The sequence below is a fragment of the Salvelinus fontinalis genome, chromosome 2, assembly GCF_029448725.1.
Source record: "Salvelinus fontinalis isolate EN_2023a chromosome 2, ASM2944872v1, whole genome shotgun sequence".
NCBI classification, from domain to species: Eukaryota; Metazoa; Chordata; class Actinopteri; order Salmoniformes; family Salmonidae; genus Salvelinus; species Salvelinus fontinalis.
In genome coordinates, this window is record NC_074666.1 from 53,437,174 (window position 1) to 53,463,106 (window position 25,933).

The 25,933-nt window shown below is 44.1% G+C and overlaps 1 protein-coding gene across 1 annotated transcript in view; it reads right to left on the reverse strand.

Moving 5' to 3' along the window:
• Positions 1-25,933, reverse strand: part of LOC129821096 (gamma-aminobutyric acid receptor subunit beta-2) — a 79,377-nt gene that overhangs the window by 40,910 nt on the left and 12,534 nt on the right. The window contains exon 4 of the mRNA XM_055878382.1: positions 10,309-10,529. Within this exon, the coding sequence (XP_055734357.1) occupies positions 10,309-10,529 (221 nt within the window). The remainder of the gene's footprint in view (positions 1-10,308; positions 10,530-25,933) is intronic.

Genomic DNA, 25,933 nt, shown 5'->3' on the forward strand with positions numbered 1-25,933 from the left:
AATTATGAATTCATGAAAGTCTTCTCACTTGGCATTGTCATTTTCTAAGGAGTGAGAGGGGGATCAATTTTACCTCAAGTCACCTGTGCTGGGCACATGCGGTGCTAGCAGTACGATAAATTCTCAATATTTTACTTTAGAATTCTTCATTGTTTTCTTGGACTACTTTTCTTTGCGCTCCTCTGCAGTGACTCAAGACAACAGCTACTTGAACAAAGAGCAATCATGTTCATAACACTGTCTGTCTGCCGGCAGAAATACAACACAAATACAAACCCAAGCCTTGTTTCATGTGCTGCTCTGTGGCGGGTTGAAGCTTGTGCAAACAAAAAGGCATATTTTTTAACCTTGCTAATTCCATAGTTCTCTTTTCAATTGCTTTCCTTTGAAAGGTCAATAAGAATCTTTATTGTTGGGCCGAAAGAAATGCCCTTGAATAAGTGAATTTCAATGTTTAATATCAAACCAGGCTGCTTTATCAAAAACACGGTCACAGCATGTCAACAAAAGCTCATTTGAATACACACTGGGGCATAAAAGCCTGTATTGTTTGCTTTGTAGTGGACTGTAATCATTCTGCACGCGAATTGGCAGCTCAATGGCGAATAAATGAGTTTGGCAAATTTGAATATTCATCATGTATTTGTGCACAGTGGCTGTGTCAGCGATCAGGAAACACTACATGCACTGAATCCAATTAAGATTCCAATGAAAGGCATGTATGAAAAGATCTAGCAGCACTATTGTAATGCATATTGTGTTTTTATATGGATGCTGCATGTAGAACAGTCTGACCACTCAACACAGGTAATCTGCATCTCACTGAGGAGGAATAGCGAGGTCATGGAAAGAAAGGGCATGATTCCCGGTTACATGACTGGGTCAGCCAACCTACACAGTTATATTATTACAACAATATGCAAATGTGTGAATTGCATTTTTCAAAACAGATCTGTGAGAAACAACTATTCAAATGCCATGCGGATGTACACCATTGTTGCATGTCTGATAATAGAAAGTCAAATACATTTTGGTTTGTCACATGCGCCGAATACAACAAATGTGTAGACTTTACCGTGAAATGCTTTCTTGCGAAACCTTCCCAACGATACAGAGTTAAAAAGTTCAAATAATAGCACAACCGGAATATATATACACAAGAATGGAGCTATATACAGCGAGTACCAGAACAAGATCACTGTGCAGAGGTATGAGGTCTTTGAGGTAGACATGTACATAAAGGAAGGTTAAAGTGACTAGACATCAGGATAGATAATAATAATATTAAGATAAAGAACACAGTATCAGCGTATAATGAGTTAAAAAATGTGTGCATGTGTTGTGTCGGTATGCATGTGTGTGTGTTATGTGTGGGTTTTGTGTGAGAGTGACAGTGTAGTGTTTGTGAATGAGTGAGTGAGTATATAGTTTGTATAGTCTTGTGAATGTGCATAGACTCAGTCCAAAATAGGGTCTGTGCAGATAGTCCGGGTAACCGTTTAATTAACTATTCAGCAGTCATGGCTATTTAACAATTTTATGCCTTGGAGGTAGAAGCTGTCTAGGAGCCTGTTGGTCCAAGAGCTGATGATCCGGTACCGTTTGCCGGACGGTAGCAGAGTGAACAGTCTTTGGCTTGCGTGGTTGGAGTCTTTAGCAATGTTTTGGGCCTTTGTCTGATATCTAGGTTTTGGATGGCAGGGAGCTCAGCCCCAGTGATGTACTGGGCTGTCCGCACCACCCTCTGTAGCATTTGCAATACCAAGCGGTGATGCAACCAGTCAAGATGCTCTCAATGGTGCAGCTGTATAGTGGGGCGGCAGGGTAGCCTAGTGGTTAGAGCGTTGGTCTAGTAACTGAAAGGTTGCAAGTTCAAATCCCCGAGCTGACAAGGTACAAATCTGTCGTTCTGCCCCTGAACAAGGCAGTTAACCCACTGTTCCTAGGCCGTCATTGTAAATAAGAATTGTTCTTAACTGACTTGTCCAATTTGTAAGTCGCTCTGGATAAGAGCGTCTGCTAAATGACGTAAATGTGTAACTTTTTGAGGATCCGAGGGCCCATGCCAAATCTTTTCAGCCTCCTGAGGGGGAAGAGGCCCTGTCGTGCCCCCTTTACGACTGCGCGGGTGTGTATGGACGCACCCTGGTATTTCGTCTGATCTGGCGGCCTTGCGAGGGTTAACCTGTTTAAAAGTTTTACTCACATCATTTTGCTTATTTGGGAGATCAGCATCACTGGGCATCTCATGGCTGGGTTTCCCTTTGTAATATGTTATCATCTGCAAGCTCCTTAAAAAAGTATATAACATTAGACACAACCATGCCGGGTGTCAGGGTTGGAGGATTTCAATTGAACAATATTTTCACTGTGACCTCCTCCTCCACCTTCACATCCACCTCCACCATAAATCTCATTCCTACCATCACTTAAAGATTCACTCCGGGATCTTAAGCACAAGAAATGTGTAACATATTGCACAAACTGGATTTGTACCATATCACACAAAATGGATGACATAGTAAAAAAAATTGGATGACTTAGTACACAAAAAAATGGGGACCCGTTTTGGCTCATGAGCACCACTTTCAAAACTACTGGCTGAAATGATACAAAAGTTTGAGAGTACAGTGGCTTGTGAAAGTATTCCCCCTTGGGTTTTTTCCTATTTTGTTGCCTTACAACCTGGAACTAAAAAATACTTTTGGGGGGGTTGTATCATGTGATTTACACAACATGCCTAACACTTTGAAAATGCTAAATAGTATTTATTGTGTAACAATACAAAAAAACTGAAAACTTGAGCGTGCATAACTATTCACCCCCCCAAAGTCAATACTTTGTAGAGCAACCATTTACAGCAATTACAGCTGCAAGTCTCTTGAGGTGTGTTTCTATAACCTTGGCACATCTAGCCACTGGGATTTTTGCCCATTCTTCAAGGCAAAACTGCTCCAGCTCCTTCAAGTGGGATAGGTTCCGCTGGTGTACAGCAATCTTTAAGTCAAACCACAGATTCTCAATTGGATTGAGTTCTGAGCTTTGACTAGGCCATTCCAAGACATTTCAATGTTTCCCCTTAAACCACACGAGTGTTGCTTTAGCAGCACGCTTAGGGTCATTGTCCTGCTGGAAGGGGAACCTCCGTCCCAGTCTCAAATCTCTGGAAGACTGAAACAGGTTTCCCTCAAGAATTTCTCTGAATTTAGCGCCATCCATCATTCCTTCAATTCTGACCAGTTTCCCAGTTCCTGCTGATGGTATTCTTGGGGTGATGAGAGGTGTTGGGTTTCCACCAGACATAGCATTTTCCTTGATGGCCAAAAAGCTCAAGTTTAGTCTCATCTGACCAGAGTACCTTCTTCCATATGTTTGGGGAGTCTCCCACATGCCTTTTGGCAAACACCAAACGTACTTGTTTATTTTTTTCTTTCAGCAATGGCTTTTTTTCTGGCCACTCTTCTGTAAAGCCCATCTCTGTGGAGTGTGTGGCTTAAAGTGGTCCAATGGACAGATACTCAAATCTCCACTGTGGAGCTTTGCAGCTCCTTAAGGGTTAACTTTGGTCTCTTTGTTGCCTCTCTGATTAATGCCCTCCTTGCCTGGTCCGTGAGTTTTGGTGGGCGGCGCTCACTTAACAGGTTTGTTGTGGTGCCATATTCTTTCCATTTTTTAATAGTGGATTTAATGGTGCTCTGTGGGATGTTCAAAGTTTTGGATATTTTTTTATAACCCAACCCTGATCTGTACTTCTCCACAACTTTGTCCCTGACCTGTTTGTAGAACTCCTTGGTCTTCATGGTGCCGCTTGCTTTGTGGTGCCCCTTGCTTAGTGGTGTTGCAGACTCTGGTGCCTTTCAGAACAGGTGTATATATACTAAGATCATGTGACAGATCATGTGACACTTAGATTGAACACAGATGGACTTTATTTAACTAATGTGACTTCTGAAGGTAATTGGTTGCACCAGATCGTATTTAGGGGCTTCATAGCAAAGGGGGTGAATACATATGCACCCACCACTTTTCCGTTTTTTAATAAAATAAAAAAAATGTTTTAAACAAGTAATTGTTTAAATTTCACTTTACCAATTTGGACTATTTTGTGTATGTCCATTACATGAAATCCAAATAAAAATCTATTTAAGTTACAGGATGTAATGCAACAAAATATGAAAAACGCCAAGGGGGATAAATACTTTTGCAAGCCACTGTATGTCTTTAATCCTTAAGTTATGAAACTCCCCTGCTTTCATGCTACAGCTCTCAAAATAAGTGCTTCTGGTCACGCTGGGCTTGACAGCAGCCTGTGAAGGTCATTAGTCTAAACACAAATGCACTGTCAAAGGTCTGTCTCACACTGTCTCACACTGCTAGTCAGTGTCATCCTCCTCCCCTTCACCCTTCCCTTCGGCCTCATCTAAATTAGCATCCTGTAATCCTTTAGAAACAAGATGAAAATCAATGTAGAAAGGGGAAAATTTCCAGTCTGCACTCATGACTGAGAGTTGGGAAGCAAGTTCAGGGAGTGAGTGTTTTAATAAATGAAACACACACGCAACACAAACAAAGCACAGACATGACCCAGGAACAGAAACAATGACGTCTTGCGGAGAAACCAAAGGGAGTGACATATTAAGGGCAGGTAATCAAGGAGGTGATGGAGTCCAGGTGAGTGTCATTATGCGCAGTTGCACACGTGACAGTACCCACTCCCCGACGAGCGGCTCCGGCCGTAGGACGCCGGCCAAGATGACGATCCCTTGGGATCAGGAGCGGACCGGTCACCTCTGCTAAGGCGCGGGAACCTGTCGACCCAGCTGAGGCACAGGAGCATGACGACCTAGAGCGCTGGAGAGAGAGCATACTTGACAGCACCCCCTCCCTGGCGCGTTCGCCTCCAGCCGCAGGACGGCAACCACAGGGACGATCCCGGGGATCCGGAGCAGACCGGTCACATCCGATGAGGCGCAGAAACCTGATGAGCTGGCTGAGACCTCCCCAGTTGCCTCGGTCGAGGCACGGGAACCTATTCATTCATCTGAGGCATGGAAGGCTATCGATCCCGCTGAGGTATGGAAACCCGTCGGGCCAACTGAGACATGGGAATCCGACAAACCGGTCGAGACCTCTCAGGTAGCTCCGGCTCAGACAAGACATCATCTCCAACACAAAAACAAAACAAAAAAAATCATTCCCTGATGCTTCCCTTAGTTCAGTCGTCATTCTGTAACGATGTACGCTGAGAGTCGGGAAGCAAGTTCAGGGAGTGTGTGTTTCAATAAATAAAAGAAACAAACACGTAACATAAACAACGCACAGACATGACCCAGGAACAGAAACAATGACAAATGGGGGAGAAACCAAAGGGTGTGAAATATAAAGGTATCATTGTGTAACGATGGTGACAGGTGTGTGCCATAACAAGCAGCCTGGTAACCTAGAGGCCGGAGAGGGAGCACACGTGACAATGACTTGACTTCTAAAGCCACCTCTGCTTAATGTGATTTTTCCGCACAACGATCGGGAATAGGTCAGGAATGTGACATAATCCCCCCCCCCCTTAAGGTGCGAACTCCGGGCGCACCAGCATAAACTCTAGGGGAGGGTCTGGGTGGGCGTCCACGGTGGCGGCTCTGGCACTGGTCGTGGTCCCCACCCCACCATAGTCAATCCCCTCTTCTGTAGCCTCCTCCAAATTAACCCCACTAGATTAAGGGGCAGCACCGGACTAAGGGGCAGCACCGGACTAAGGGGCAGCACCGGACTGAGGGGCAACACCGGAATGAGGGGCAACACCGGAATGAGGGGCAACACCGGAATGAGGGGCAGCACCGGACTGAGGGGCAGCACCGGATTGAGGGACGGATCCTGGCTGGCTGGCTCTGGCAGATCCTGGTTGGGTGGCTCTGGCTGGTCCTGGCTGGACGGCTCTGGCTGGTCCTGGCTGGACGGCTCTGGCTGGTCCTGGCTGGACGGCTCTGGCTGGTTCTGGCTGGACGGCTCTGGCTGGTCCTGGCTGGACGGCTCTGGCTGGTCCTGGCTGGACGGCTCTGGCTGGTCCTGGCTGGCTGGCTGGCTCTGGCTGGTCCTGGCTGGACGGCTCTGGCTGCTCTTGTCTGGCGGAAGGCTCTGGCTGCTCCTGTCTGGCGGAAGGCTCTGGCTGCTCCTGTCTGGCGGAAGGCTCTGGCTGCTCCTGTCTGGCGGAAGGCTCTGGCTGCTCCTGTCTGGCGGAAGGCTCTGGCTGCTCCTGTCTGGCGGACGGCTCTGACGGCTCGGGACAGACGGGCGGCTCTGACGGCTCGGGACAGACGGGCAGCTCTGACGGCTCTCGGGACAGACGGGCAGCTCTGACGGCTCGGGACAGACGGACAGCTCTGACGGCTCGGGACAGACGGACAGCTCTGGCGGCTCGGGACAGACGGACGGCTCTGACGGTGCTGTGCAGGCAGGCAGCTCAGACAGCGCTGGGCAGGCAGACAGTTCAGACAGCGCTGGGCAGGCAGACAGTTCAGACAGCGCTGGGCAGGCAGACAGTTCAGACACTGGCTGCGCTGGAGAGGAGGAAGGCTCTGACAGCACTGGACAGGTGGGAGCAACTGGAGAGAGAAGACAGAGAGACAGCCTGGTGCGGGGGGCTGCCACCGGAGGACTGGTACGTGGAGGTGGCACCGGAAAACCCGGACCGTGAAGGAGGACACGCGCTCTTGAGCACCGAGCCTGCCCAACCTTACCAGGTTGAATGGTCCCCGTAGCCCTACCAGTGCGGCGAGGTGGAAAAACCCGCACTGGGCTATGCTGGCGAACCGGGGACACCATTTGTAAGGCTGGTGCCATGTACGCCGGCCCGAGGAGACGCACTGGAGGCCAGATGCGTTGGGCCGGCTTCATGACACCCGGCTCGATGCCAAACCTAGCCCGGCCAGTGCGGCAAGGTGGAATAGCCCGCACTGGACTAAGCACGCGTACTGGGGACACCGTGCGCTTTACTGCATAACACGGTGTCTGACCAGTACGACGCCCTCTCACTCCACGGTAAGCACGGGGAGTTGGCTCAGGTATCCTGCCCGGCTTTGCCACACTCCGCGTGTGCCCCCCCAAGAAATTTCTGGGTCTGACTCTCGGTCTTCCGTGCTAGCCGCGTACCTTCATACCGCCGGTTCCTCTCTCCGGTTGCCTCTGCTCTCCGAGCTGCCTCCAGCTGTTCCCATGGGAGGCGATCCTTTCCAGCCAGGATCTCCTCCCAGGTGGAGCAACCCTTGCCGTCCAAAACGTCCCCCCATGTCCAATTCTCCTTTTTGCGCTGCTGCTGCTGCTGCTGCTGTCGCTGCCCTTTTACACTCCGCTTGGTCCTTTGGTGGTGGGTGTTTCTGTAACGGCTGTCTAATTCCTCCTCCTCGGATGAGGAGAAGGAGTAAGGGTCGGACCAAAACGCAGAGTGGTTAGTGCTCATAATGATTTAATCAAAACGAAACTGAACACTTACAAATACAAAAAAACAACAAACGTGACCAAACCGAAAACAGTCCCGTGTGGCACGAACACTGACACGAGATACAAACACCCACAAAACACACGTGAAACCCCGGCTGCCTTAGTATGATTCTCAATCAGGGACAACGATTGACAGCTGCCTCTGATTGAGAATCATACCAGGCCGAACACAAAATCCCAACATAGAAAATCACACATCGACAAACCCACCCAACTCACGCCCTGACCAACTAAATAAATACAAGACAAAAGAAAACAGGTCAGGAACGTGACAATGAAGTTCCTAAGGGCCCAATTTCCTATTCTTTGTTTGGCTCAGGCCTACGCAACCGGCTGCGTTTAACAAGTGATTCACCTCATTGTTAGCAATATAATAACCATGTAAAACATTTCTGTTGACAACTCAAAGCCCTGGCCTTGCTTCGCGAAAGGGGGAGGATATAATGCAGCTTTAGTAGTGCTGTTTGTTATTAGGAAGTAGGATGGGAAGGGGAAAAATGATGGGAGACAGCTTCCAGTTCCCCTCCTCTTTCTCTCGTCTGATAGGACGGCTCAGGTCAATGCTAGATGGAGAGATTATTCTGGACTCTGACACTCTGATAACTTAAAGCTATCTAGCCTCAGCAATAATGTGGCTTCTATGGTTGACATATTTAATAATCAATGAATCACTCCATGAACCAATCAGCTAATTGCTCTTTGCTGCAGAGGAGGAGAGAGAAGGAATTACGTAACGTGGAGTGTTGAACACTAAGCCAACATACCAAGTGCTAACTCATAGTGGGGGGAGGCAGATGGAGGCTAGGGAAAAAAATACAGTGCCTTGTGAAAGTATTCATATCCCTTGACTTTTCCACATTTTGGTGTGTTAAAATCTGAACTCAAAATGGATCAATATTTTTTCACCAATCTACACACAATAACCCATAATAACAAAGTGAAAACATGTTTCTTGATTTTTTTTTTGCAAATGAATTGAAAAAGAAATACCCAAATATCTAATTTACATAGGTATTCCACCTGTTGCAGTGATTACAGCTGTGAATCTTTCTAGGTAAGTCTCAAAGAGCATTCCATAACTGGATTGCGCAACATTTGACCATTTTTATTTTCAAAATTCTTCAAGCTCGGTCTAGTTGGTTGTTGATCATTGTTAGACAACATTTTCAGGTCTTGCCATATTTTCATGTAGATTCATGTCAAAACTTTAACTCGGCCACTCAGAAACTTTCACTGTCATCTTGGTAAGCAACTCCAGTGTATATTTGGTCTTGTATGTTAGGTTATTGTCCTGCTAAAATGTGAATTTTTCTCCCAGTGTCTGTTTGAATGCAGACTGAACCACATTTTTCTCTTGGATTTTGCCCGTGCTTAATTCCATTCTGTTAATGTTTTATCCTGAAAAACTCTGCAGTCCTTAACGATTACAAGCATTCCCATAACATGATGCAGACGCCACTATGCTTGAAAATATGGAGAGTGGTACTCAGTAATGTGTTGTATTGGATTGCCCCAAACATGACACTTTGTATTCAGGACAAATGATGGGCAGTATTACACTAGTGCCTTGTTGCAAACAGGATGCATGTTTTGGGACATTTTTATTCTGTGCAGGCTGCCTTCTTTTCACTCCCTCAATTAGGTTAGTATTGTGGAATAACTACAACGCTGTTGATCCATCCTCAGTTCTTCCATCACAGCCGTTAAAGTCGCCATTGGCCTCAGGGTGAAATCCCTGAGCAGTTTCCTTCCTCTCTGACAGCTGAGTTAGGAAGGACGCCTGTATCTTTGTAGTGACTGGGTGTATTGATACACCATCCAAAGTGTAATGAATATCTTGACCATGCTCAAAGGGATATTTAAACGTCTGCTTTTTATTTTATTTTTAACCCATCTACCAATGGGTGCTCTTCTTTGCAAGGCTTTGGAAAACCTGCCTGTTCTTTGTGGTTGAATCTGTGCTTGAAATTCACTGCTCGGCTGAGGGACCTTAGTGATATTTGTATGTCTGGGGTACAGAGATGAGCTAGTCATATCCCCCTATCCGACAAGTCCCCCTGCCCTCCCTCTTCCCATTTTCTGCAACTCAACAATAGCCAGTCAGTTTATTGGATAGGGGGATATCTGCACACAGCGGTGTCTTCATTATGTTTTGATGATTTTTAATAACCTGTGTTTACAAATGGGATGCGTAGGCATTATTCTGGCCCCTTTTCTAAGTAACAGATTCAACTTCCAAAGAGCTAAGTAGGTGTATTATCATCCACGGCACTGCAGTCGTTACACTCTTCAATACATATCCACCCACATTACAAATGTGCTATGCAGTGCCTCATCTGATTGAAACCAACATTGTACTCCATAAGAAATGGAGGTCAACTGATTTTAAAAGAGATCCCATCCCATTTGAATATTCCATTGTTATCCATTCACTTTATATAGAGACCATTAATCAGGAAACAGGTTATAGCAGCTCAATATGAACAACCCAAAATGTCAAACAGGCTTTTCAGTTGACAGATACTGTTGTGTAAAGTATCCGGGTAATTTGTTAAAATGAATCTGGGGAATATTCAAGGATATGGATCATCTGCTCTCATACTGCTGGATAGTTAGAAAGATAACGATGATGGATGACTAAGTCTACCGGCTCACTAAGTAACTTGCCCAACAAACATAGTCTTTATTGGGTAGAGATAGGCCTATTCAAGGTGTGGTTTTGTACATGGTTTGGTTACAATATTTACTTATTTCTCCAAAGTAATGTCACGTTATTGATTTTTTTTTACAATTATGAAACATTACAAACATTACCTCAGGCTATAGAGCACAGTGCCATCTGGATGCAGTCGAATCATTCTGTTTTTCACAGTGACACCATGGACAAAAGACTTCTTGTCATTTAGGAAGTAGGTGTCCGGGACCCACAGCTGATCCGCTACCCGGTTATCCAGGGTGAGATTGAGGGGAATCTCTGAGTAGGATAACCGCTTGTCTCGCCAAGCTTGCTGGAAATACATAGTCAATGTATAGTCCTATAAAAAGAGAAAGATAGAGAGAGACATAGAGAGACAGAGAGAGAGACATAGAGAGATACAGACAGACATAGGCATAGAAAGAGAGAGACATAGAGAGAGAGAGAAAGAGAGAGAGAGAGAGGAGAGAGAGAGATATTACTGGGGCCCAGGGATCAGGATGGAAAGTCAAAGAAAAGATATATTAACTCGACATGAGTAGTGTGACGTGTCTGACCATTTGTCTTTGACAGAGTTATAGAGACCCCAAAATCGTTATTTAGCAAGACATTAATGTTGGTTTTAAGAATGTTGTCTGCAATGGCTTAGTACTACTGCACACGTGAATAGCAAATGCCAGCATGTCCAAATAAAAAAACATGTTTTTATTTCAGTAGCAAGAGTTTCCGACCCTCCCTTGGCATTGTGCATTCACATCACAACAACTCGAACAACACAACAACTTGAAAAACGACACTATATATACAAATGTATGTGGACGCCCCTTCAAATGAGTGGATTTGACTATTTCAGCCACACCCGTTGCTGACAGGTGTATAAAATCGAGCACCCATCCACGCAATCTTCATAGACAAACATTGGCAGTAGAATGGCCATACTGAAGAGCTCAGTGACTTTTCAACAAGTTAGTTCATCAAATTTCTGCCCTGCTAGAGTGGCCCAGGTCAACTGTAAGTGCTGTTATTGTGAAGTGGAAATGCCTAGGAGCAACAAAGTAGGCCACACAAGCTCACAGAACAGGACAACCGAGTGCTGAAGCACATAGTGCGTAGCACGTCATCTGTCCTTGGTTGCAACACTCCCTACCAAGTTTCAATCTGCTTCCCGGAAGCAAAATCAGCACAAGAACTGTTCGTAGGGAGCTTCATGAAATAGGTTTCCATGGCCGAGCAGCAGCACACAAGCCTAACATCACCATGCGCTATGCCAAGCGTCGACTGGAGTGATGTAATGCTTTCCGCCATTGGACCTTTGAGTAGTGAAAACGCATTCTCTGGAGTGATGAATCACGCTTCCCCATCTGCCAGTCCGACGGACAAATCTGGGTTTGGCGGATGCCAGGAGAACACTACCCGCCCGAATGGATAGTGCAAAATGTAAAGTTTGGTGGAGGAGGGTCTGAAGCTGTTTTTCATGGTTTGGGCTAGGCCCCTTAGTTCTAGTGAAGGGAAGTCGGAATGCTACAGCATATAATGACATTCTCAATTATTCTGTGCTTCCAACTTTGTGGCAACAGTTTGGGGAAGGCCCTTTCCTGTTTCAGCATGACAATGCCCCCGTGTACAAAGTGAGGTCGATACAGAAATGGTTTGTCGAGATCGGCGTGGAAGAACTTGACTGGCCTGCACAGAGCCCTGACCTCAACCAATGTTCTAACATCTAGTGGAAAGCGTTCCCAGAAGAGTGGAGGCTGTTATAGCTGCAAAGGGAGACCAACTCCACATTAATGCCCATGATTCTGGAATGAGATGTTCGACGAGCAGGTGCCCACATACTTTTGGTCATGTAGTGCATGTCTGCACTGCACTGTAAAACAGGTATTCTGTTTAACGTGTATCTGTGTACTATATTAGTAATCATTTGTGGTGACTCATAAGTCAATACATTTAGTTATGAAGTCAGGACTTTGCTAAGTTACCGAGGATGTAAAAAAAAAAAAAAGCTAAAAAATATCTAAGGAGAGAAAATATGACCCCAATTCATATACTGTATATTGACTACTTCAGTTTTTTTACATCCTCGGTAACTTAGCCTAGTCCTGACTTCATAACTAAATGTATTGACTTATGAGTCACCACAAATGATTACTAATATTCTCTTTAAAACAACAATTGACAAAATTTGAGTTGCAGAGCACATTGCATTTCAGCTGAATATAATCATTTGTGGGATTAGCCAGAGAGTATTGCAAAATGTTCAGAGTGAATTTGGAACAAACAGCCAAGCCAGAACACTGCCCCTGCTACGCTAACAATAAGAAGCAGAGCAATCCGTCCATCCATGAAAAATAAACTTGGGAAACTTGCTGTCTCAGGGCACTTTTGTCACCACTGGCAGATCCACTTCTCCTAACAGAGGCTGAACATGCCTTTTTGGATATGTCTGTTGGTTGCAAAGATGACGACATCCCTATATCTACTACAACGAATGGACTGACTGGAAAGGGGGGCGTGAAAGCAGGAACAGAGATCGAGTCAGTGAGCTATCGTCACGTGACTCACACCCCAACATGTCCCTCCATTTCTCTCCACATAAACCTCTTGTTTGCAACAAAGTTTGCTGCTAACATTGTTGCTGACCTAACTATGCTCTTCCAAGTCCCATCAAACATTGTGCATCATAACATGAAAGAACAAACAGCAGAGCCTGGTTGTAACTTTCATCATTTTGAAATGTTTCTATTTCCTTTTCCGGCTAAGGGTGTTTTTACTGCTTATCAAAAATGTTCATCTTTATGCAAATGACGTATTTGTATTCAATAAAGTGTTAATTGCTGGTCAGTGTTGTGTCGATTGATCAATAGTATTGCCTGTGAGGTGTATTAACACTGTCTATTGAAAATACTAATAATACCTGGTCTAGGAGCTAATGGTTTACGCCAGGTTAGGGATTATATTTTTATCATTCAGAGAGGCTGCATATGAGGTAAAATGCTGTGACAAAGATCTGCCAGTATATAGGCACCTACTCAGCTGTGTGAGTTTTAGATACTGAACAAAAATATAAAAGCCCCTTACAAAAAAGATTGCAGTCAGAGTGCAGTATGGCAGCAGTATGCTGCAAATACTGTGTCCAAAATAACCTTTTTTATTACTGCAGTAATTTTTCAGTATAACTGCAGATAGAGCGCAGTATAACTGCAGGTCAACTGCAATACACTGCAGTTATTCTGCAATTACTGCGTCCAAAATGCCACAGTCGACTGCAGTTACTGCACTTTTACTGCAGTTTCAAAACGGCAATCTGTTTTGGTAAGGGGAAACATGCAACGATTTCAAAGGTTTTCCTGAGTTACAGTTCCTTTAAGGAAATCAGTCAACTGAAAGGAATTCATTAAGCCCTAATCTATGGATTTCACATGTCTGGGAATACAGATATGCATGTGTTGTTCACAGATACATTAACAAAAAGTAGGGGCGTGGATCAGAAAACGATAGTTACCGGATTTGCAACTCCAGTTCTATGAGTGGAGCGGAGCCCCATATGGCAGCTCTGCTCCTAGTGGTTTAAGGCGGAACGCAATCCTCCAAAATGTACTCCCTGCCGAACCGAACACTTCCAGAATTAATGAAAAGGTCGGGCTCAGCTATGGCTGCGACCAAATCCCGCAGAATCTGAGGCTAACATAGTCATGGCGTCTTCTGGAGCGAAATCTACCCTGAAAAATGTCCACCGCTGCTTCCTCTCATCTAAAGAAAGGATGGCGCAGCTAGGGCATTCCGGGGGATCTGGGAGGCCTAAGCACAACGATACTGGTGGAGCAGCGACACTGAGCTCTAAAAAGAGCTTTTGGGTTGAGTAGAAAAGGCATGTTCATTCAGCACGACACACGTCCTTCGCATAGAGTTGATCAGGCTGTTGATTCTGGCCTGTGGAATGTTGTCTCACTTCTCTTCAAGGGCTGTGTGAAGTTGCTGGATGTTGGCGGAAACTAGAACACGCTGTCATTCATTCACGATCCAGAGCATCCCAAACATGCTCAATGGGTGACATGTCTGGTGAGTATGCAGGCCATGGAAGAACTGGGACATTTTCAGCTTTCAGGAATTATGTACAGATCCTTGTGACATGGGGCTGTGCATTATCATGCTGAAACATGAGGTGATGGGGGCGGATGAATGTCACAACAAAATGAAATTATGTTCATTGTTCGTAGCTTATGCCTGCCCATACCATAACACCACCGCCACCATGGGACAGGACAGTCTGTTCATAACGTTGACATCAGAAAACTGCTCGCCCACACGACGCCATACACATAGTTTGCGGTTGTGAGGCTGGTTTGACTTACTGCCAAATTCTCTAAAATTATATTGTTGGCTTTTGGTAGAGTAATTTACATTAAATTGCCTGGAAACAGCTCTGGTGGAAATTCCTGCAGTCAGCATGCCAATTGCATGATCCCTCAAAACTTGAGAAATCTGTGGCATTGTGTTGTGTGACAAAACTGTACATTTTAGAGTGGCCTTTTATTGTCCCCAGCACACACAGTGCACCTGTGTAATGCTCATGCTGTATAATCAGCTTCTTGACATGCCACACCTGTCAGGTGAATGAATTATCTTGGCAATGGCGAAATGCTCACTAACAGGGATGTAAACAAATTTGTGCACAACATTTTAGAGAAATAAGGTTTTTGTGCATATGGAACATTTCTGGGATCTTTTATTTCAGCTCATTAAACATGGGAAGAACATTTTACATGATGCGTTTTTATTATTTTCCTGCATTTGTATTTAGTAACTAACCTCTGTATCCAGTCTTCTTCATCACCTGCACTGCCTTCTTAGTGCTCTGGTCCTAATTTCAGAATTTCCGCCTTACTGACGTGCCCAAAGTAAACTGCATGTTACTTCGGCCCAGAAGCCAGGATATGCATATGATTGGTATCATTGGATAGAAAACACATTGAAGTTTGTAGAAATGTTAAAATAATGTATGATACTACAACACAATTGATATGGTAGCTCGAATTATATATTGTTTGAGATCCCATGCTCTTTCAATGGAAAGCTATGGGTCCTATGTAATTCCAGCTCCCATATTGCAATTCCTATGGCTTCCACTAGATGTCAACAGTCTTTGTTCAATGTTTCAGGGTTGAATTTGGAGTTTTGGTACCGGGAGTCACAGTTGGAAATCAGTCTTTGGGCGCACGACGAAGAGGACGCACACTTGCTAATTTTACTTTCTATTGAACAAACTTCTTTCTGTATGAAATATTATATTTTAATTTACATTTTAGGGTACCTGAGCATTGAATAGCAACGTAGTTTGACTTGTTTTAACAAAGTTTAGCGGTAGCTTTTTGGATTCCTTTGTCTGCATGTTGAACGAGTGGATTACTCAAATCGATGGCGCCAACTAAAGATACTTTTTGGGATATAAAGGAAGATTTTATCTAACAAAACGACCATGCATGTTGTAGCTGGGATGCTTGGGATTGCAAACAGAGGGAGATTTTCAAAAAGTAAGTGATTATTTAATCGCTATTTGTGATTTTATGAAGCCTGTGCTGGTTGAAAAATATGTTGATGTGGGGCGCCGTCCTCAAACAATTGCATGGTATGCTTTCGCTGTAAAGCCTATTGCAAATCGGACAATGCAGTTAGATTAACAAGAATTTAAGATTTGAACCGATATAAGATACTTATATGTTCACAAATGTTTAATATTCCGATTATTTATTTGAATTGCGCGCCCTCCAATTTCACCGGATGTTGTCGACAGGTGTCCCGCCTAGCCCTAAATTATTTTTAAATGAATGGAATCTATTTTTGCACCCGATCCTCTGACGAATCAACTGCTGCTCCAAGCCTAAGTAACTAGGCTGCCGAGTCCCCTATGTTAACACTCCAGACAGAAGGCAAGTGTGGGTGGGCACAGGAAATTGAGAAACCGTTATTAAGTCTGCTGTTGGTTAGTGGTGGTTGAAGATATGTACAGATATCTTACAGCACTTTACTGTACTAAACAGCCCCCTTCCTGCACGTGCAGCCTCCCAACACTTGAGATACATCCCAGTTGATCTTTATGTAATAACTCTCGCTGCGCTCACTCTCGCAATCTTAACAACACATGCTGGGCTTTGTTTCCATGGAGGCTTCACGACCTAGTTCCCTCTCCACTCATCACTGCACAACACCGATCTGCTATCTTAATTTGATCACTCTGTCGTCGCAAAGCATTTTCCTGCGTGGCAGGAAATTCAACTTTGTAGTATATTCAATGTTTCAAAAGGGCTTCATAAGTTTGTCATTTCCTCTTAAAAATGTCAAACTTGACGTGCCCTAACAAAACATGTATCACCCCCGACAATAAATGTCCATTCATTATAATCCACATGAATAAATCATGTCTTGTTACTGCAGGATTATTTGAATGTTGTGAGAAACTAGTCAAATTAAGGTAGTATATCTGTAGCATCTACTAGGCATGGGGTCCTTCTCTCTTTCTGATGAGAAAGGCTCAAGGCCGTGGTGCATTGAAGTATGAGCTCTCCCTTTGGCTTTGGTTACACTGCTCTATCATATCAATCAGTCTGTGGTCCATGTACTGTGTACACAACACTCCACAGTGAACTATTGTGAGTATTGTATGTATTGATGTTGTCACTAGTCTGCATTTGGTAGACCACAGTGCCAACATTGGCAAAATAACTTGTTAGAAGTACCACAGTATTCCCTATGAAAGTCATAGAGTAGAAGAGATAGAAGATGATAGGAACAGAGTGGAGTGTGTGTGTGTGTGTGTGTGTGTGTGTGTGTGTGTGTGTGTGTGTGTGTGTGTGTGTGTGTGTGTGTGTGTGTGTGTGTGTGTGTGTGTGTGTGTGTGTGTGTGTGTGTGTGTGTGTGTGAGAGAGAGTGTGTGTGTGTGTGTGTGTGTGTTTGTGTGTGCAACCGTGTGCGTTTCCATGCACGTTACATGTGTGTGTTTATTCAGGCAGAGAAATAGGAATGTTTATAGATCCATGTACGATAACAAATCGTTTGCCATGACTGCTCACTGTGCGTGTCTGGGGAATAGTCCCTTGGGGTAAGAGTAAACTGCATCTGTTCTCGCCTGGCAGAAGGATTACACCTGCAATTTAGGATTAGTTTCGGATTTGACTATTTTATTATAATCTATGATTGTAAATGTGTGTACTGTACAATTCAGTCTGACTGCCAATTTGCCAATAAAGCCTATTGTCACCTATGCCCGCAGTATTCACATCATTATGAAATCTCATGCAATTTGAAGCATGTTTTCGTTAGCGATTAGATAATCACTGTAGGCATTTCCTGTGAGGCTTTTCCTGTTTTCACACAGAGGAGTTTTCACAGCTGTCCAAAGTTTGGACAGACTCCACACTTGAATAAAGACTGCATTGTGGCTGTGGCTTGTTATGCTGAGGGATAGAGAGTCCCCCTTGTCATCCCATTGCTGCTATTGTCTTGAACTAGCTTCACCTGAGATGGAAGGCTTGCTTAGCAGGATGGCCCTGCGCCAAAGTTACTGGGACTGGAGTAAAACATGGAGCAAAACATGGAGCTCCTCAAAGGCGTGTTATAGCCTCTATCTCTGTTAGGAGAGGGGGAACTGCTGCTGAGAATCAACAGAATCGCAGTGCTAGCCAGTGTCAGTGTGGAGAAGTCTGTCATAACACCAGTGGTAATGAGCATCACTAAGTAATCTAAGTCAAAGGAGAGAAAAAGGGACGGCTAGATTTATGAGAGCTGGGCTGCCAGTGAGGACGACAATAGAGTCATTATTTTTTCTCCAACCTCTCGCACAGCTGTTGGCTCCATATTAACAAATCCCTTTAACAAATGGCTGCATCCAATGGCTCAGTTTGGCCACTTATCGCAGTCACAAAACCAAACCTCCACACCATCAAAAACCTAGATTATGACTATGCACTATTAAGGTAGATCTAAAGGTTTCATTTTCTTTCTACCTTTTGAAAGTTTCCAAAATCCTTTTTCTCAGACTCAGACTCAGGGCAAGTGCCACTGCAGCCTAAGAGGCTTTCACAGAATGCTAACTGAAGAGAAGTGTTGAAACATGGGTCAGGTCTGAGTACCAAAGAGTGTTGTGCAATTACTCAGCTGCTGACAGGAAAGTAAGGATTCATCACCAATACTATATTCAACAGGGAATAATCAAGTGTCCACATTGTATAACCTTGTTCCTTATCGCCGGAAATGGTATTTCAGGTATATCCTCTCTCCATGCCATTGCACGTGTTTAGTTTCCGATACACACAGAGATTGAAAACAACAATGACTAAAACAAAAACAAAAATGTTGAGTAGTCCTGGCATGACTGACCCGTGTTGGGCCAAAACCGCTGCGGGCACAATTTGTGGATAAAACACAGCCTCGAGGTAGAGATGCTGCCTCACTAGGCGGGCTCCTATCAAATGTGTCCTGACAGTGGCAATAGCAGGGCCTGGGCAGAACATGCAATAAGGCCACCTTTTCGTTACTATTCCCCCCAATAACCAGTCCCCCACCCTGAGTGGACCGAGGCAGTGCGGGATGGTGGTGGGGGGGGGGTGGGGGGGGGGGGCTATGGGTTCTATTTCTGCTTCCTCATCACCCACTACCCTTGAAGTGAGTTATCCATTTTCAATGGCAGTGGTGTGTTTGCTGGAAGGGAGGGAATATGAAAGGTAAGGAAAGCTCAGTGGAGCAGTGATGCAAATTGCTTTTATTCTCACCACACTTTCAACCTCCCTCCCTCCTTTCTTTCTTTATATCTCCTTCCCCCTTCTCCCTCTCTGTGACTTTCCATCTCAATCTCTGAGGTGCCTACCTCTTGCGTCAACCCACGTGCCTCCGTTGAATAATAAAAAATGCCCTGACACTTTCACAGCAGGCGTGTGAACACATCTGATCATTATTACTGAATAAATACCGCCAAGTGAGCTACTCTATCCATAAAACATAGCTGGTGTTGGATCCTATTAGAAGGTGCAAGATGGTTTTAAAGAGTTGATGACAAGAGCCGCGCTGGAATGCCTCTCACACGGCGTGGCAGCAAAAGTCTGCTGACGCCCGGATCCTAAAGCAACTTCACACTTTGCGCCTGTCTTTGGAGTGGAATGAGTGAGAAGACCTGATCCGCCCATCGTTCAACCAGATGTCCACAGTACGGTCTGATGTTAACCCACTTCAGTCACTGGAAAAGCGCTCAGAAAAGATGCATCCCTTATTCCACTCACATAGCCTACCTAGAGTACACAGCACTGCTACAGAATGTTTCTTAATAGTAGACAACAGATTCATACCCACAGCTGTATAACGTATCTATCCGCCCAGTACCCTGGGGTACTTGTATCTGGGTATATGTAGAATCCTTTGAACAGCTTGTCCCCACTGCACAGAATATCTGAAATGGAACGCCATGTTTTTGCCCCAATGCCCTGTGAAATAAAAACACAATACAAATGTCGCTCTTTGGTTGACAGGGCGAAGTGGAGAAACCAACCACGACAAATTACAATGTCTAGAAATGGCACAGCAGCCAGTAAACAGGCACAGCAGTCTCAATGCAGCGGGTGTCATGTTCATTTACAGGAGGTTTCACTCCGCAGATACTGAGACTCAAGCAACAGAAAAGAGCATTTTCTGGTTGGATGATTGGATTTCCCAGAGGGCATTGTTCTTCTCTGAGGACGAAACCTCTTACAGAGTTTGTCATCATTTTGTCTTTTGCTCATCATTTCCTAAGTATAGCCTGTTGGAGAGTTGATGGGCGTTTCAATGGGGCACAATCTCTTGGGCTGTATAGCCTAAATACCTTCCACTCTCTCTAGGTCCTCTCTACTCCTTCATTATTTAGCTTGTCCCGGACATAACATTCCGCGCTGGTGAAGGGGAAATGAATTTAGGCGGCCCTTTTTGTGATCCCCGAGCACAAGCCAATTGCTCCGTGGTTGGCATCAGTGCAGTTAACTGACTGTATGCAATTTACTTGATATGATTGGTGCATCTGCAGGCCTTTTTGTGTCCCAGAATGACGTTGACTTGAGTGGCAATTTATCTGTATAGGGAGCCATCGGAAGAGGGGATAAGATTATTAGGCCTCTTTTTAGTTCGAGGGGAAGTTGACAAGAGTTTTCTATCTCAGCCGTGGACGTCAGAATGTAAACCAGTCTAACATTAGAGATGAGTCTCTTTCTCTCCATGCCCTTTCTCCCACTTACTTGCCTCTCATCCTCTTCCTCCGTGTGCATGTGTTGATGTGTGTCTATGTGTGTGTGTATGTGTGTGCACGTGCATTGGTGTGTTACGTTTGTGTGCGCAGGCTGTGTGTGAGTAAGTGTGTGCCAGAGTTAGCATGTAGCTTAAGTATGAGTGCCGCTGTGTGTCTGGCTGAGTGTGGGTTTGTGTAGTATGTTTCAGAGGGTTGTTCTGCCAAGCTTCTGCCTTTCCATAGCCTTTCAAATTCCTCTGACTCCACCACACAGAAAATAATATACTCTAAGCAAACAGATCTAGGAGTCTCGATTCCTCATGCATTATGGAGGTCTGAGAGGCAGCCTTATTGCTATTGCAGTAGTGGAGCGAAAACATAACCAAATCTCGTATTGTCAACAATGGGATAATGTAATACATTGACATTTGGAGATCGATGTCAGGCAACCACAATTCAGGAAGCGAGTTCTCATCTTGGAAAAAGCCTCCTGCTGTTCCTGACACGCAATTGTCAGTCCGTGTGGAGGCTTGCACATACATCCTTGACCAGGGACACCCTTAAATAAGCAATACCATCTCTCACTTGGTGTGACTTACAGGAGAGTGTAGGGTAGGGGGGGGGGGGGGGGTTGTATTTATTTCAATGCATTTGGGTACATCTTCGCATTCTAAATCAACTGATATGGTAGCTTAATGACTTTAAATTATTCTGGGTTCTCCAAGGAGTCACGTTATTTCTGAGAGAGATTGGATCTTTCCTCACAAGCCTATTTCAAGCCAAACTGGGAGAAGGATCGTTCTTGAATTATGGTTGCATTTGGGCATGGCATTTTGGGATAAATGAATAGCATTTTTCTAGATTTGTATTCATTTAAACGTATTTGAATAAAATCTGAATCAACTAATATGGTAGCTTAACGACTTGAAATATTTTTTACCATTATGATAACATTGTGCCACCAGTAGGAGTAGTAACACCAATGATGGTAACACCAATGAGAAATGTTATGTAAATCAGGATCTGAAATAGAGGCCACAAACGCTTAAATGTAAGGTTATCAGTTCTTTCAAAATAATTTACCAAAGTGATATGATTAATCATTTTGCTCACAATGTTATTTCCTTTCACTTAAATTGACTAACACCAAGTGACACTTTGGATTTAGACACCTCAAATTAACAATTGAAGCCTAAAATTTATGACATACTAGAAGGATGTAATTAGCTAATAATTTTCTTTAATATTGACCCCTACTCCGATAACAGTTTGCCACTGGAGAGAATGCTCAAGGTCCTTGTAATGTAATTGACGTGATTTTCAAGACGGTAACACCAATGACATAAAACTGAGGGGCACGTATTATACAACAACAAAAAATATATATATTTTAATAACCTTCTTTGTTTTATTGATACAGCATATACAATATTAAATATTTGTGTTCACATTCGAGAGCTCAAAATAATAGACAGATATCTCTAAATCGCCAAAATATGTCACTACACCTCTACACATCTCCAGTGGGACAATCTAACTTGCTAGGCCCTAGTAGTTTATACAATGCATACAAATAAATATATGTTTTGCATTATAAAGGACTTACATAGGATTTCTTATTAAATAACAGGTAAATAAAGCTGAAAATGTATTATTTGTTTTTGAAATATTAAAGTGTTTTTACACGTTGCCCAAATCAAGGGACATAATGTACCACTGCAATTCAAGAATGACCCAAAATAGACATATCTCACACCAGCCAATGAATAGGCACAAACTGCGGGACTAGGTTTGCTGTCAAACCTAGGTGTCATACATGCTGCAAACAGCGTTAAAATGAAACCCAAAGTAAAGCATCTTATTGGCATTTACACTAAAGGTCCCAACTTTCAATAATACATTCAACATGGCGTTGTGGTCATATTATTCACAGATGATGTGAGCAAAAGAAACCTCCAGACATAGAAACGAAGTATGCCATATTAAGTTCTGTTTCCTCTGTCACAGTAAAGTTGAATCCGGGAGTGGAGGCCAAATTTTTAAAATAGTTTTTGAGCAGAATTATATCTATCTATACTGATACTTTGGATGGGGAATACACGCTGCTGCATGTGATTAGAGCAGAACTGGTGATGTAGTTGTCAGATGGGGCTTCATTTGACTGCAACACAAGTACACTGGCTGAGAATATTTCAGGGGGAATAATACACCACGCATGCTGAATTTTTGCTGGCAAACCGCAATACATAGAGGATATAAAATTGACTACCTCTTTCAACAACATCCAGTTCCCTGAATTTAATCCATTACGTGAAATAAACCCAGTTGTTCTCCTTCCATTTCTCTGTATTTCCCATCCCACTGAATTCAATCTGGGATGTTACAGTGGGTATTTCAGAGAGAGAGAGAGAGCGAAAGAGAGAGAGTGAGAGAGAGAGAGCGAGAGGAGGCAGAAATCCGTCCGCTCCCACATGCAACAGCCCACATCCTCCTCGGAATGAAGGGAAGGGAATAATGAAGGGTGGATGATGCAGACGGGCATTGGGCAACCCTGACATGCACCCACTAATCCTCCTCCCTTCATGCCACCCTCGGTTTCCCCTCCTTTTAGTTAGCTCCCTGAGCCACTGTTGTCGGCCTGCATAATTAAAAGCTCAGGAATTGTTTTGGGGGATAAGCTTTAGCATAACTGCTGATGCAAACCACTTGGCCTAGAAAGCACCTTACTTGTTCTTGGGTTAATTTTCCTCTCTGCTTCCTCTCTTTCCTCTCTGCTTCCTCTCTTTCCTCTCCACGGGGACTCTTATGTAAGGCAGCGAGACAGCACAGGGAGGAGAGACAGTGAGCCCAGTATTTTTGGTTTAAATCTGAGTTCTTACACTGAATTGTCTAAGATCTTCCATGGTTACGGGGGTTTCTCATTAAATGCAATCATCCCTGCTGAAGAGCAACACAGTGATTTGACAAGTCTCTTTCAATACAGTATGTTTGACCATTGACAATACTTTTCTCAATTATTTTCTCAGATAAAACTCAGGGAGGGAAAAAACGAACAATATACTGTAGCTTGCAGGATAGACAATTAGAGTCCTCGAGGACATGACGCATTGGGAGAGCAGAACGATGACACTCCATCTCTAGTCAGTGTGAGCAGCGACACCTATTCTCACCTCTGTACCTCACACTGTGGCCGGCTGAAATGACTCGCTGTCCAGTCACAGGCACAGCGCTAACACTTCATATATGAAATAACTGCGAGCGGCTCCTTCACACTCAAGCCTGTAGGCGTAGCTTGATGAATCTTCTAATCATACACAGTGTCAGTGGAGTGGAGTGGCTATCTCTGCTTTCCACCACACAGGTAGAGGAACAGGCCAGTAGCTCACTGCAGAGCATTTCTTATTCCAGCTTTAGCTTTTTACTGTTAAAACCTTTTGAGACTTATCCAGGGTCAGAGTTGATTGGCTTTTTTTTGTTGATATGTTCTAGTGGAGGTATTGATCTTAAATCATTACAGTGTTATATGTGTACTGTGTAGTAAGGTGAACAGAAATACATCAGTCACACATCCACATATAATTGCCACTCAGCTTTTTATCTAACAGAGACAAATCTAGGATTGTTGTGTTCATTTCCCCGTGCACAATATTCCCATCAGATAGGAGAGCACACTGTTCAGTGTTCTTTGCCCAACATCCAGCTGGGCCCATCAGTGACAGAGAGACAGCACCATGAGACAGCCACATGAGACAGCCACATGTGACTATTACAAATAAATAAATAGAGCAAGCTCCGTCGGTGCTGCATCCGCGAACAGCACACAGAGAGTAGCAGTGGCGGCGATTAACCCACTTTCATTTGTCACTCCGCCTCATCCGCTGCGTCGGCCATTTTCGAACGCTGTGAGAGAACAGGTGGCGAGATTATCGGTCCAGGATGAGCGGCACAAGACAATATGTTGTCAATTCCCAACGCTGCCCTGTGACACACAAACAAGAAGCAGCAGCCTATGTGTATGTGCATAGGGCTGCGGCTATGGCCTGATGGCTATACATCCCGGCTCATTGTTCACTGTCGACGACGCCACTGAATCAGTGCATAACTACTGTAGTCTAACCACAGGGAATTCATTACACGCCCGCCTTCCCTTGACATTTGGAGCACTATCCCTAATTGCATGATAAGCAATATCGGCATCATTAATAACAATGTAAGCAGTAAATCATTAGTGTTTGTCACTGTGTGTGTGATTGCTGTTAAATGAGCATGAGGGTATAGCTCAACTAGAGTCCCCCCAGCCATGCTATGCTAGGCTATGGAAGTGGCCTATGCAGTATACAGTAATAGCAGCACTCTGTCAGAATGTCTGTGTTCCCTTAAGGCTAGGCACCCTCCTCTGCTCACCCACTTCCCCCAGCTAGGCCAATCTCACACTTAGTAACCATGGGTACGCCCCATAGGAATTCGTTTATCATCCTTACACATTTCTTGGGTACAAAATGCTGTAAAAACCTGTTTGTTTTTTTGCTGGGTTTCAAAACAACTTCCAATACTTTCAGTGGTTTTCCAAAAACGAGTCCTGGAATCAGTTCTAGGGCCAGCTGACTTTTACAGCTGTGAATCCAAGGGTTTTCAGCTGGTTCTCATCAAAGACATATCAAGAGTGGAGGTAGTGAGAGAGAGAAAGAGAGATGGAGAGAGAGAGAGGAAAGGAGAGATGTAGCATGAGCATGGGGCAAAAACTGAGAGGTGGAGTGGGAAGGAGAGATGACAGAGGAGGTACAGCAAGCAATGCATGATAAACAAGACAGGATATATGTGATGCAAAGGAGTGGAGGAGGGTGAGAGAGAGAGAAATTAGGATGTGCAGACTGTTGCGGATAAGTGATGCATAAGTATTTGAGAAAGCAAAGAAAAATGAAAGAACTTGTACAGACAGTGTAGAAACTTGGCAGAGAGGCATGATTCAGCAGACGTGAGCCTTACTGGTGAAGAACAGGTTTAATTCTGGTACTATAAAGTCTCACTCAACTTCAGCCCAACTACCTCAGCACACAGGCTTAGGGAATTGACACTGAGACTGGCTGGAGCCAGGGTTTATCAACAGTGAATCTAGAGCAGGTTGAAGTTCTATGAACAAATGTTAATTGAGTGACAGACATTATATTTTTCAATCCCTGTGTGTAAATGCAAGAGAGAGAAAAATAATTCCCATGTTCACATGCCTGATAAAAGTGACTGATAATGACAGATAATGACAGCCATTATCATCTATAGCCAAGGTAGGAGCACAGCTAAGTCACACTTTTTAACACACGCTAGTTAACTAGGCTCACATCTTGGCAGTTGTTCAGATTCTCCATAGCAGCCTCTTCAAAGTCCCAAATACAGTGGCTTGCGAAAGTATTCACCCCCCTTGGCATTTTTACAATTTTGTTGCCTTAGAACCTGGAATTAAAATATATTTTTTGGGGGGGTTTGTATCATTTGATTTATACAAC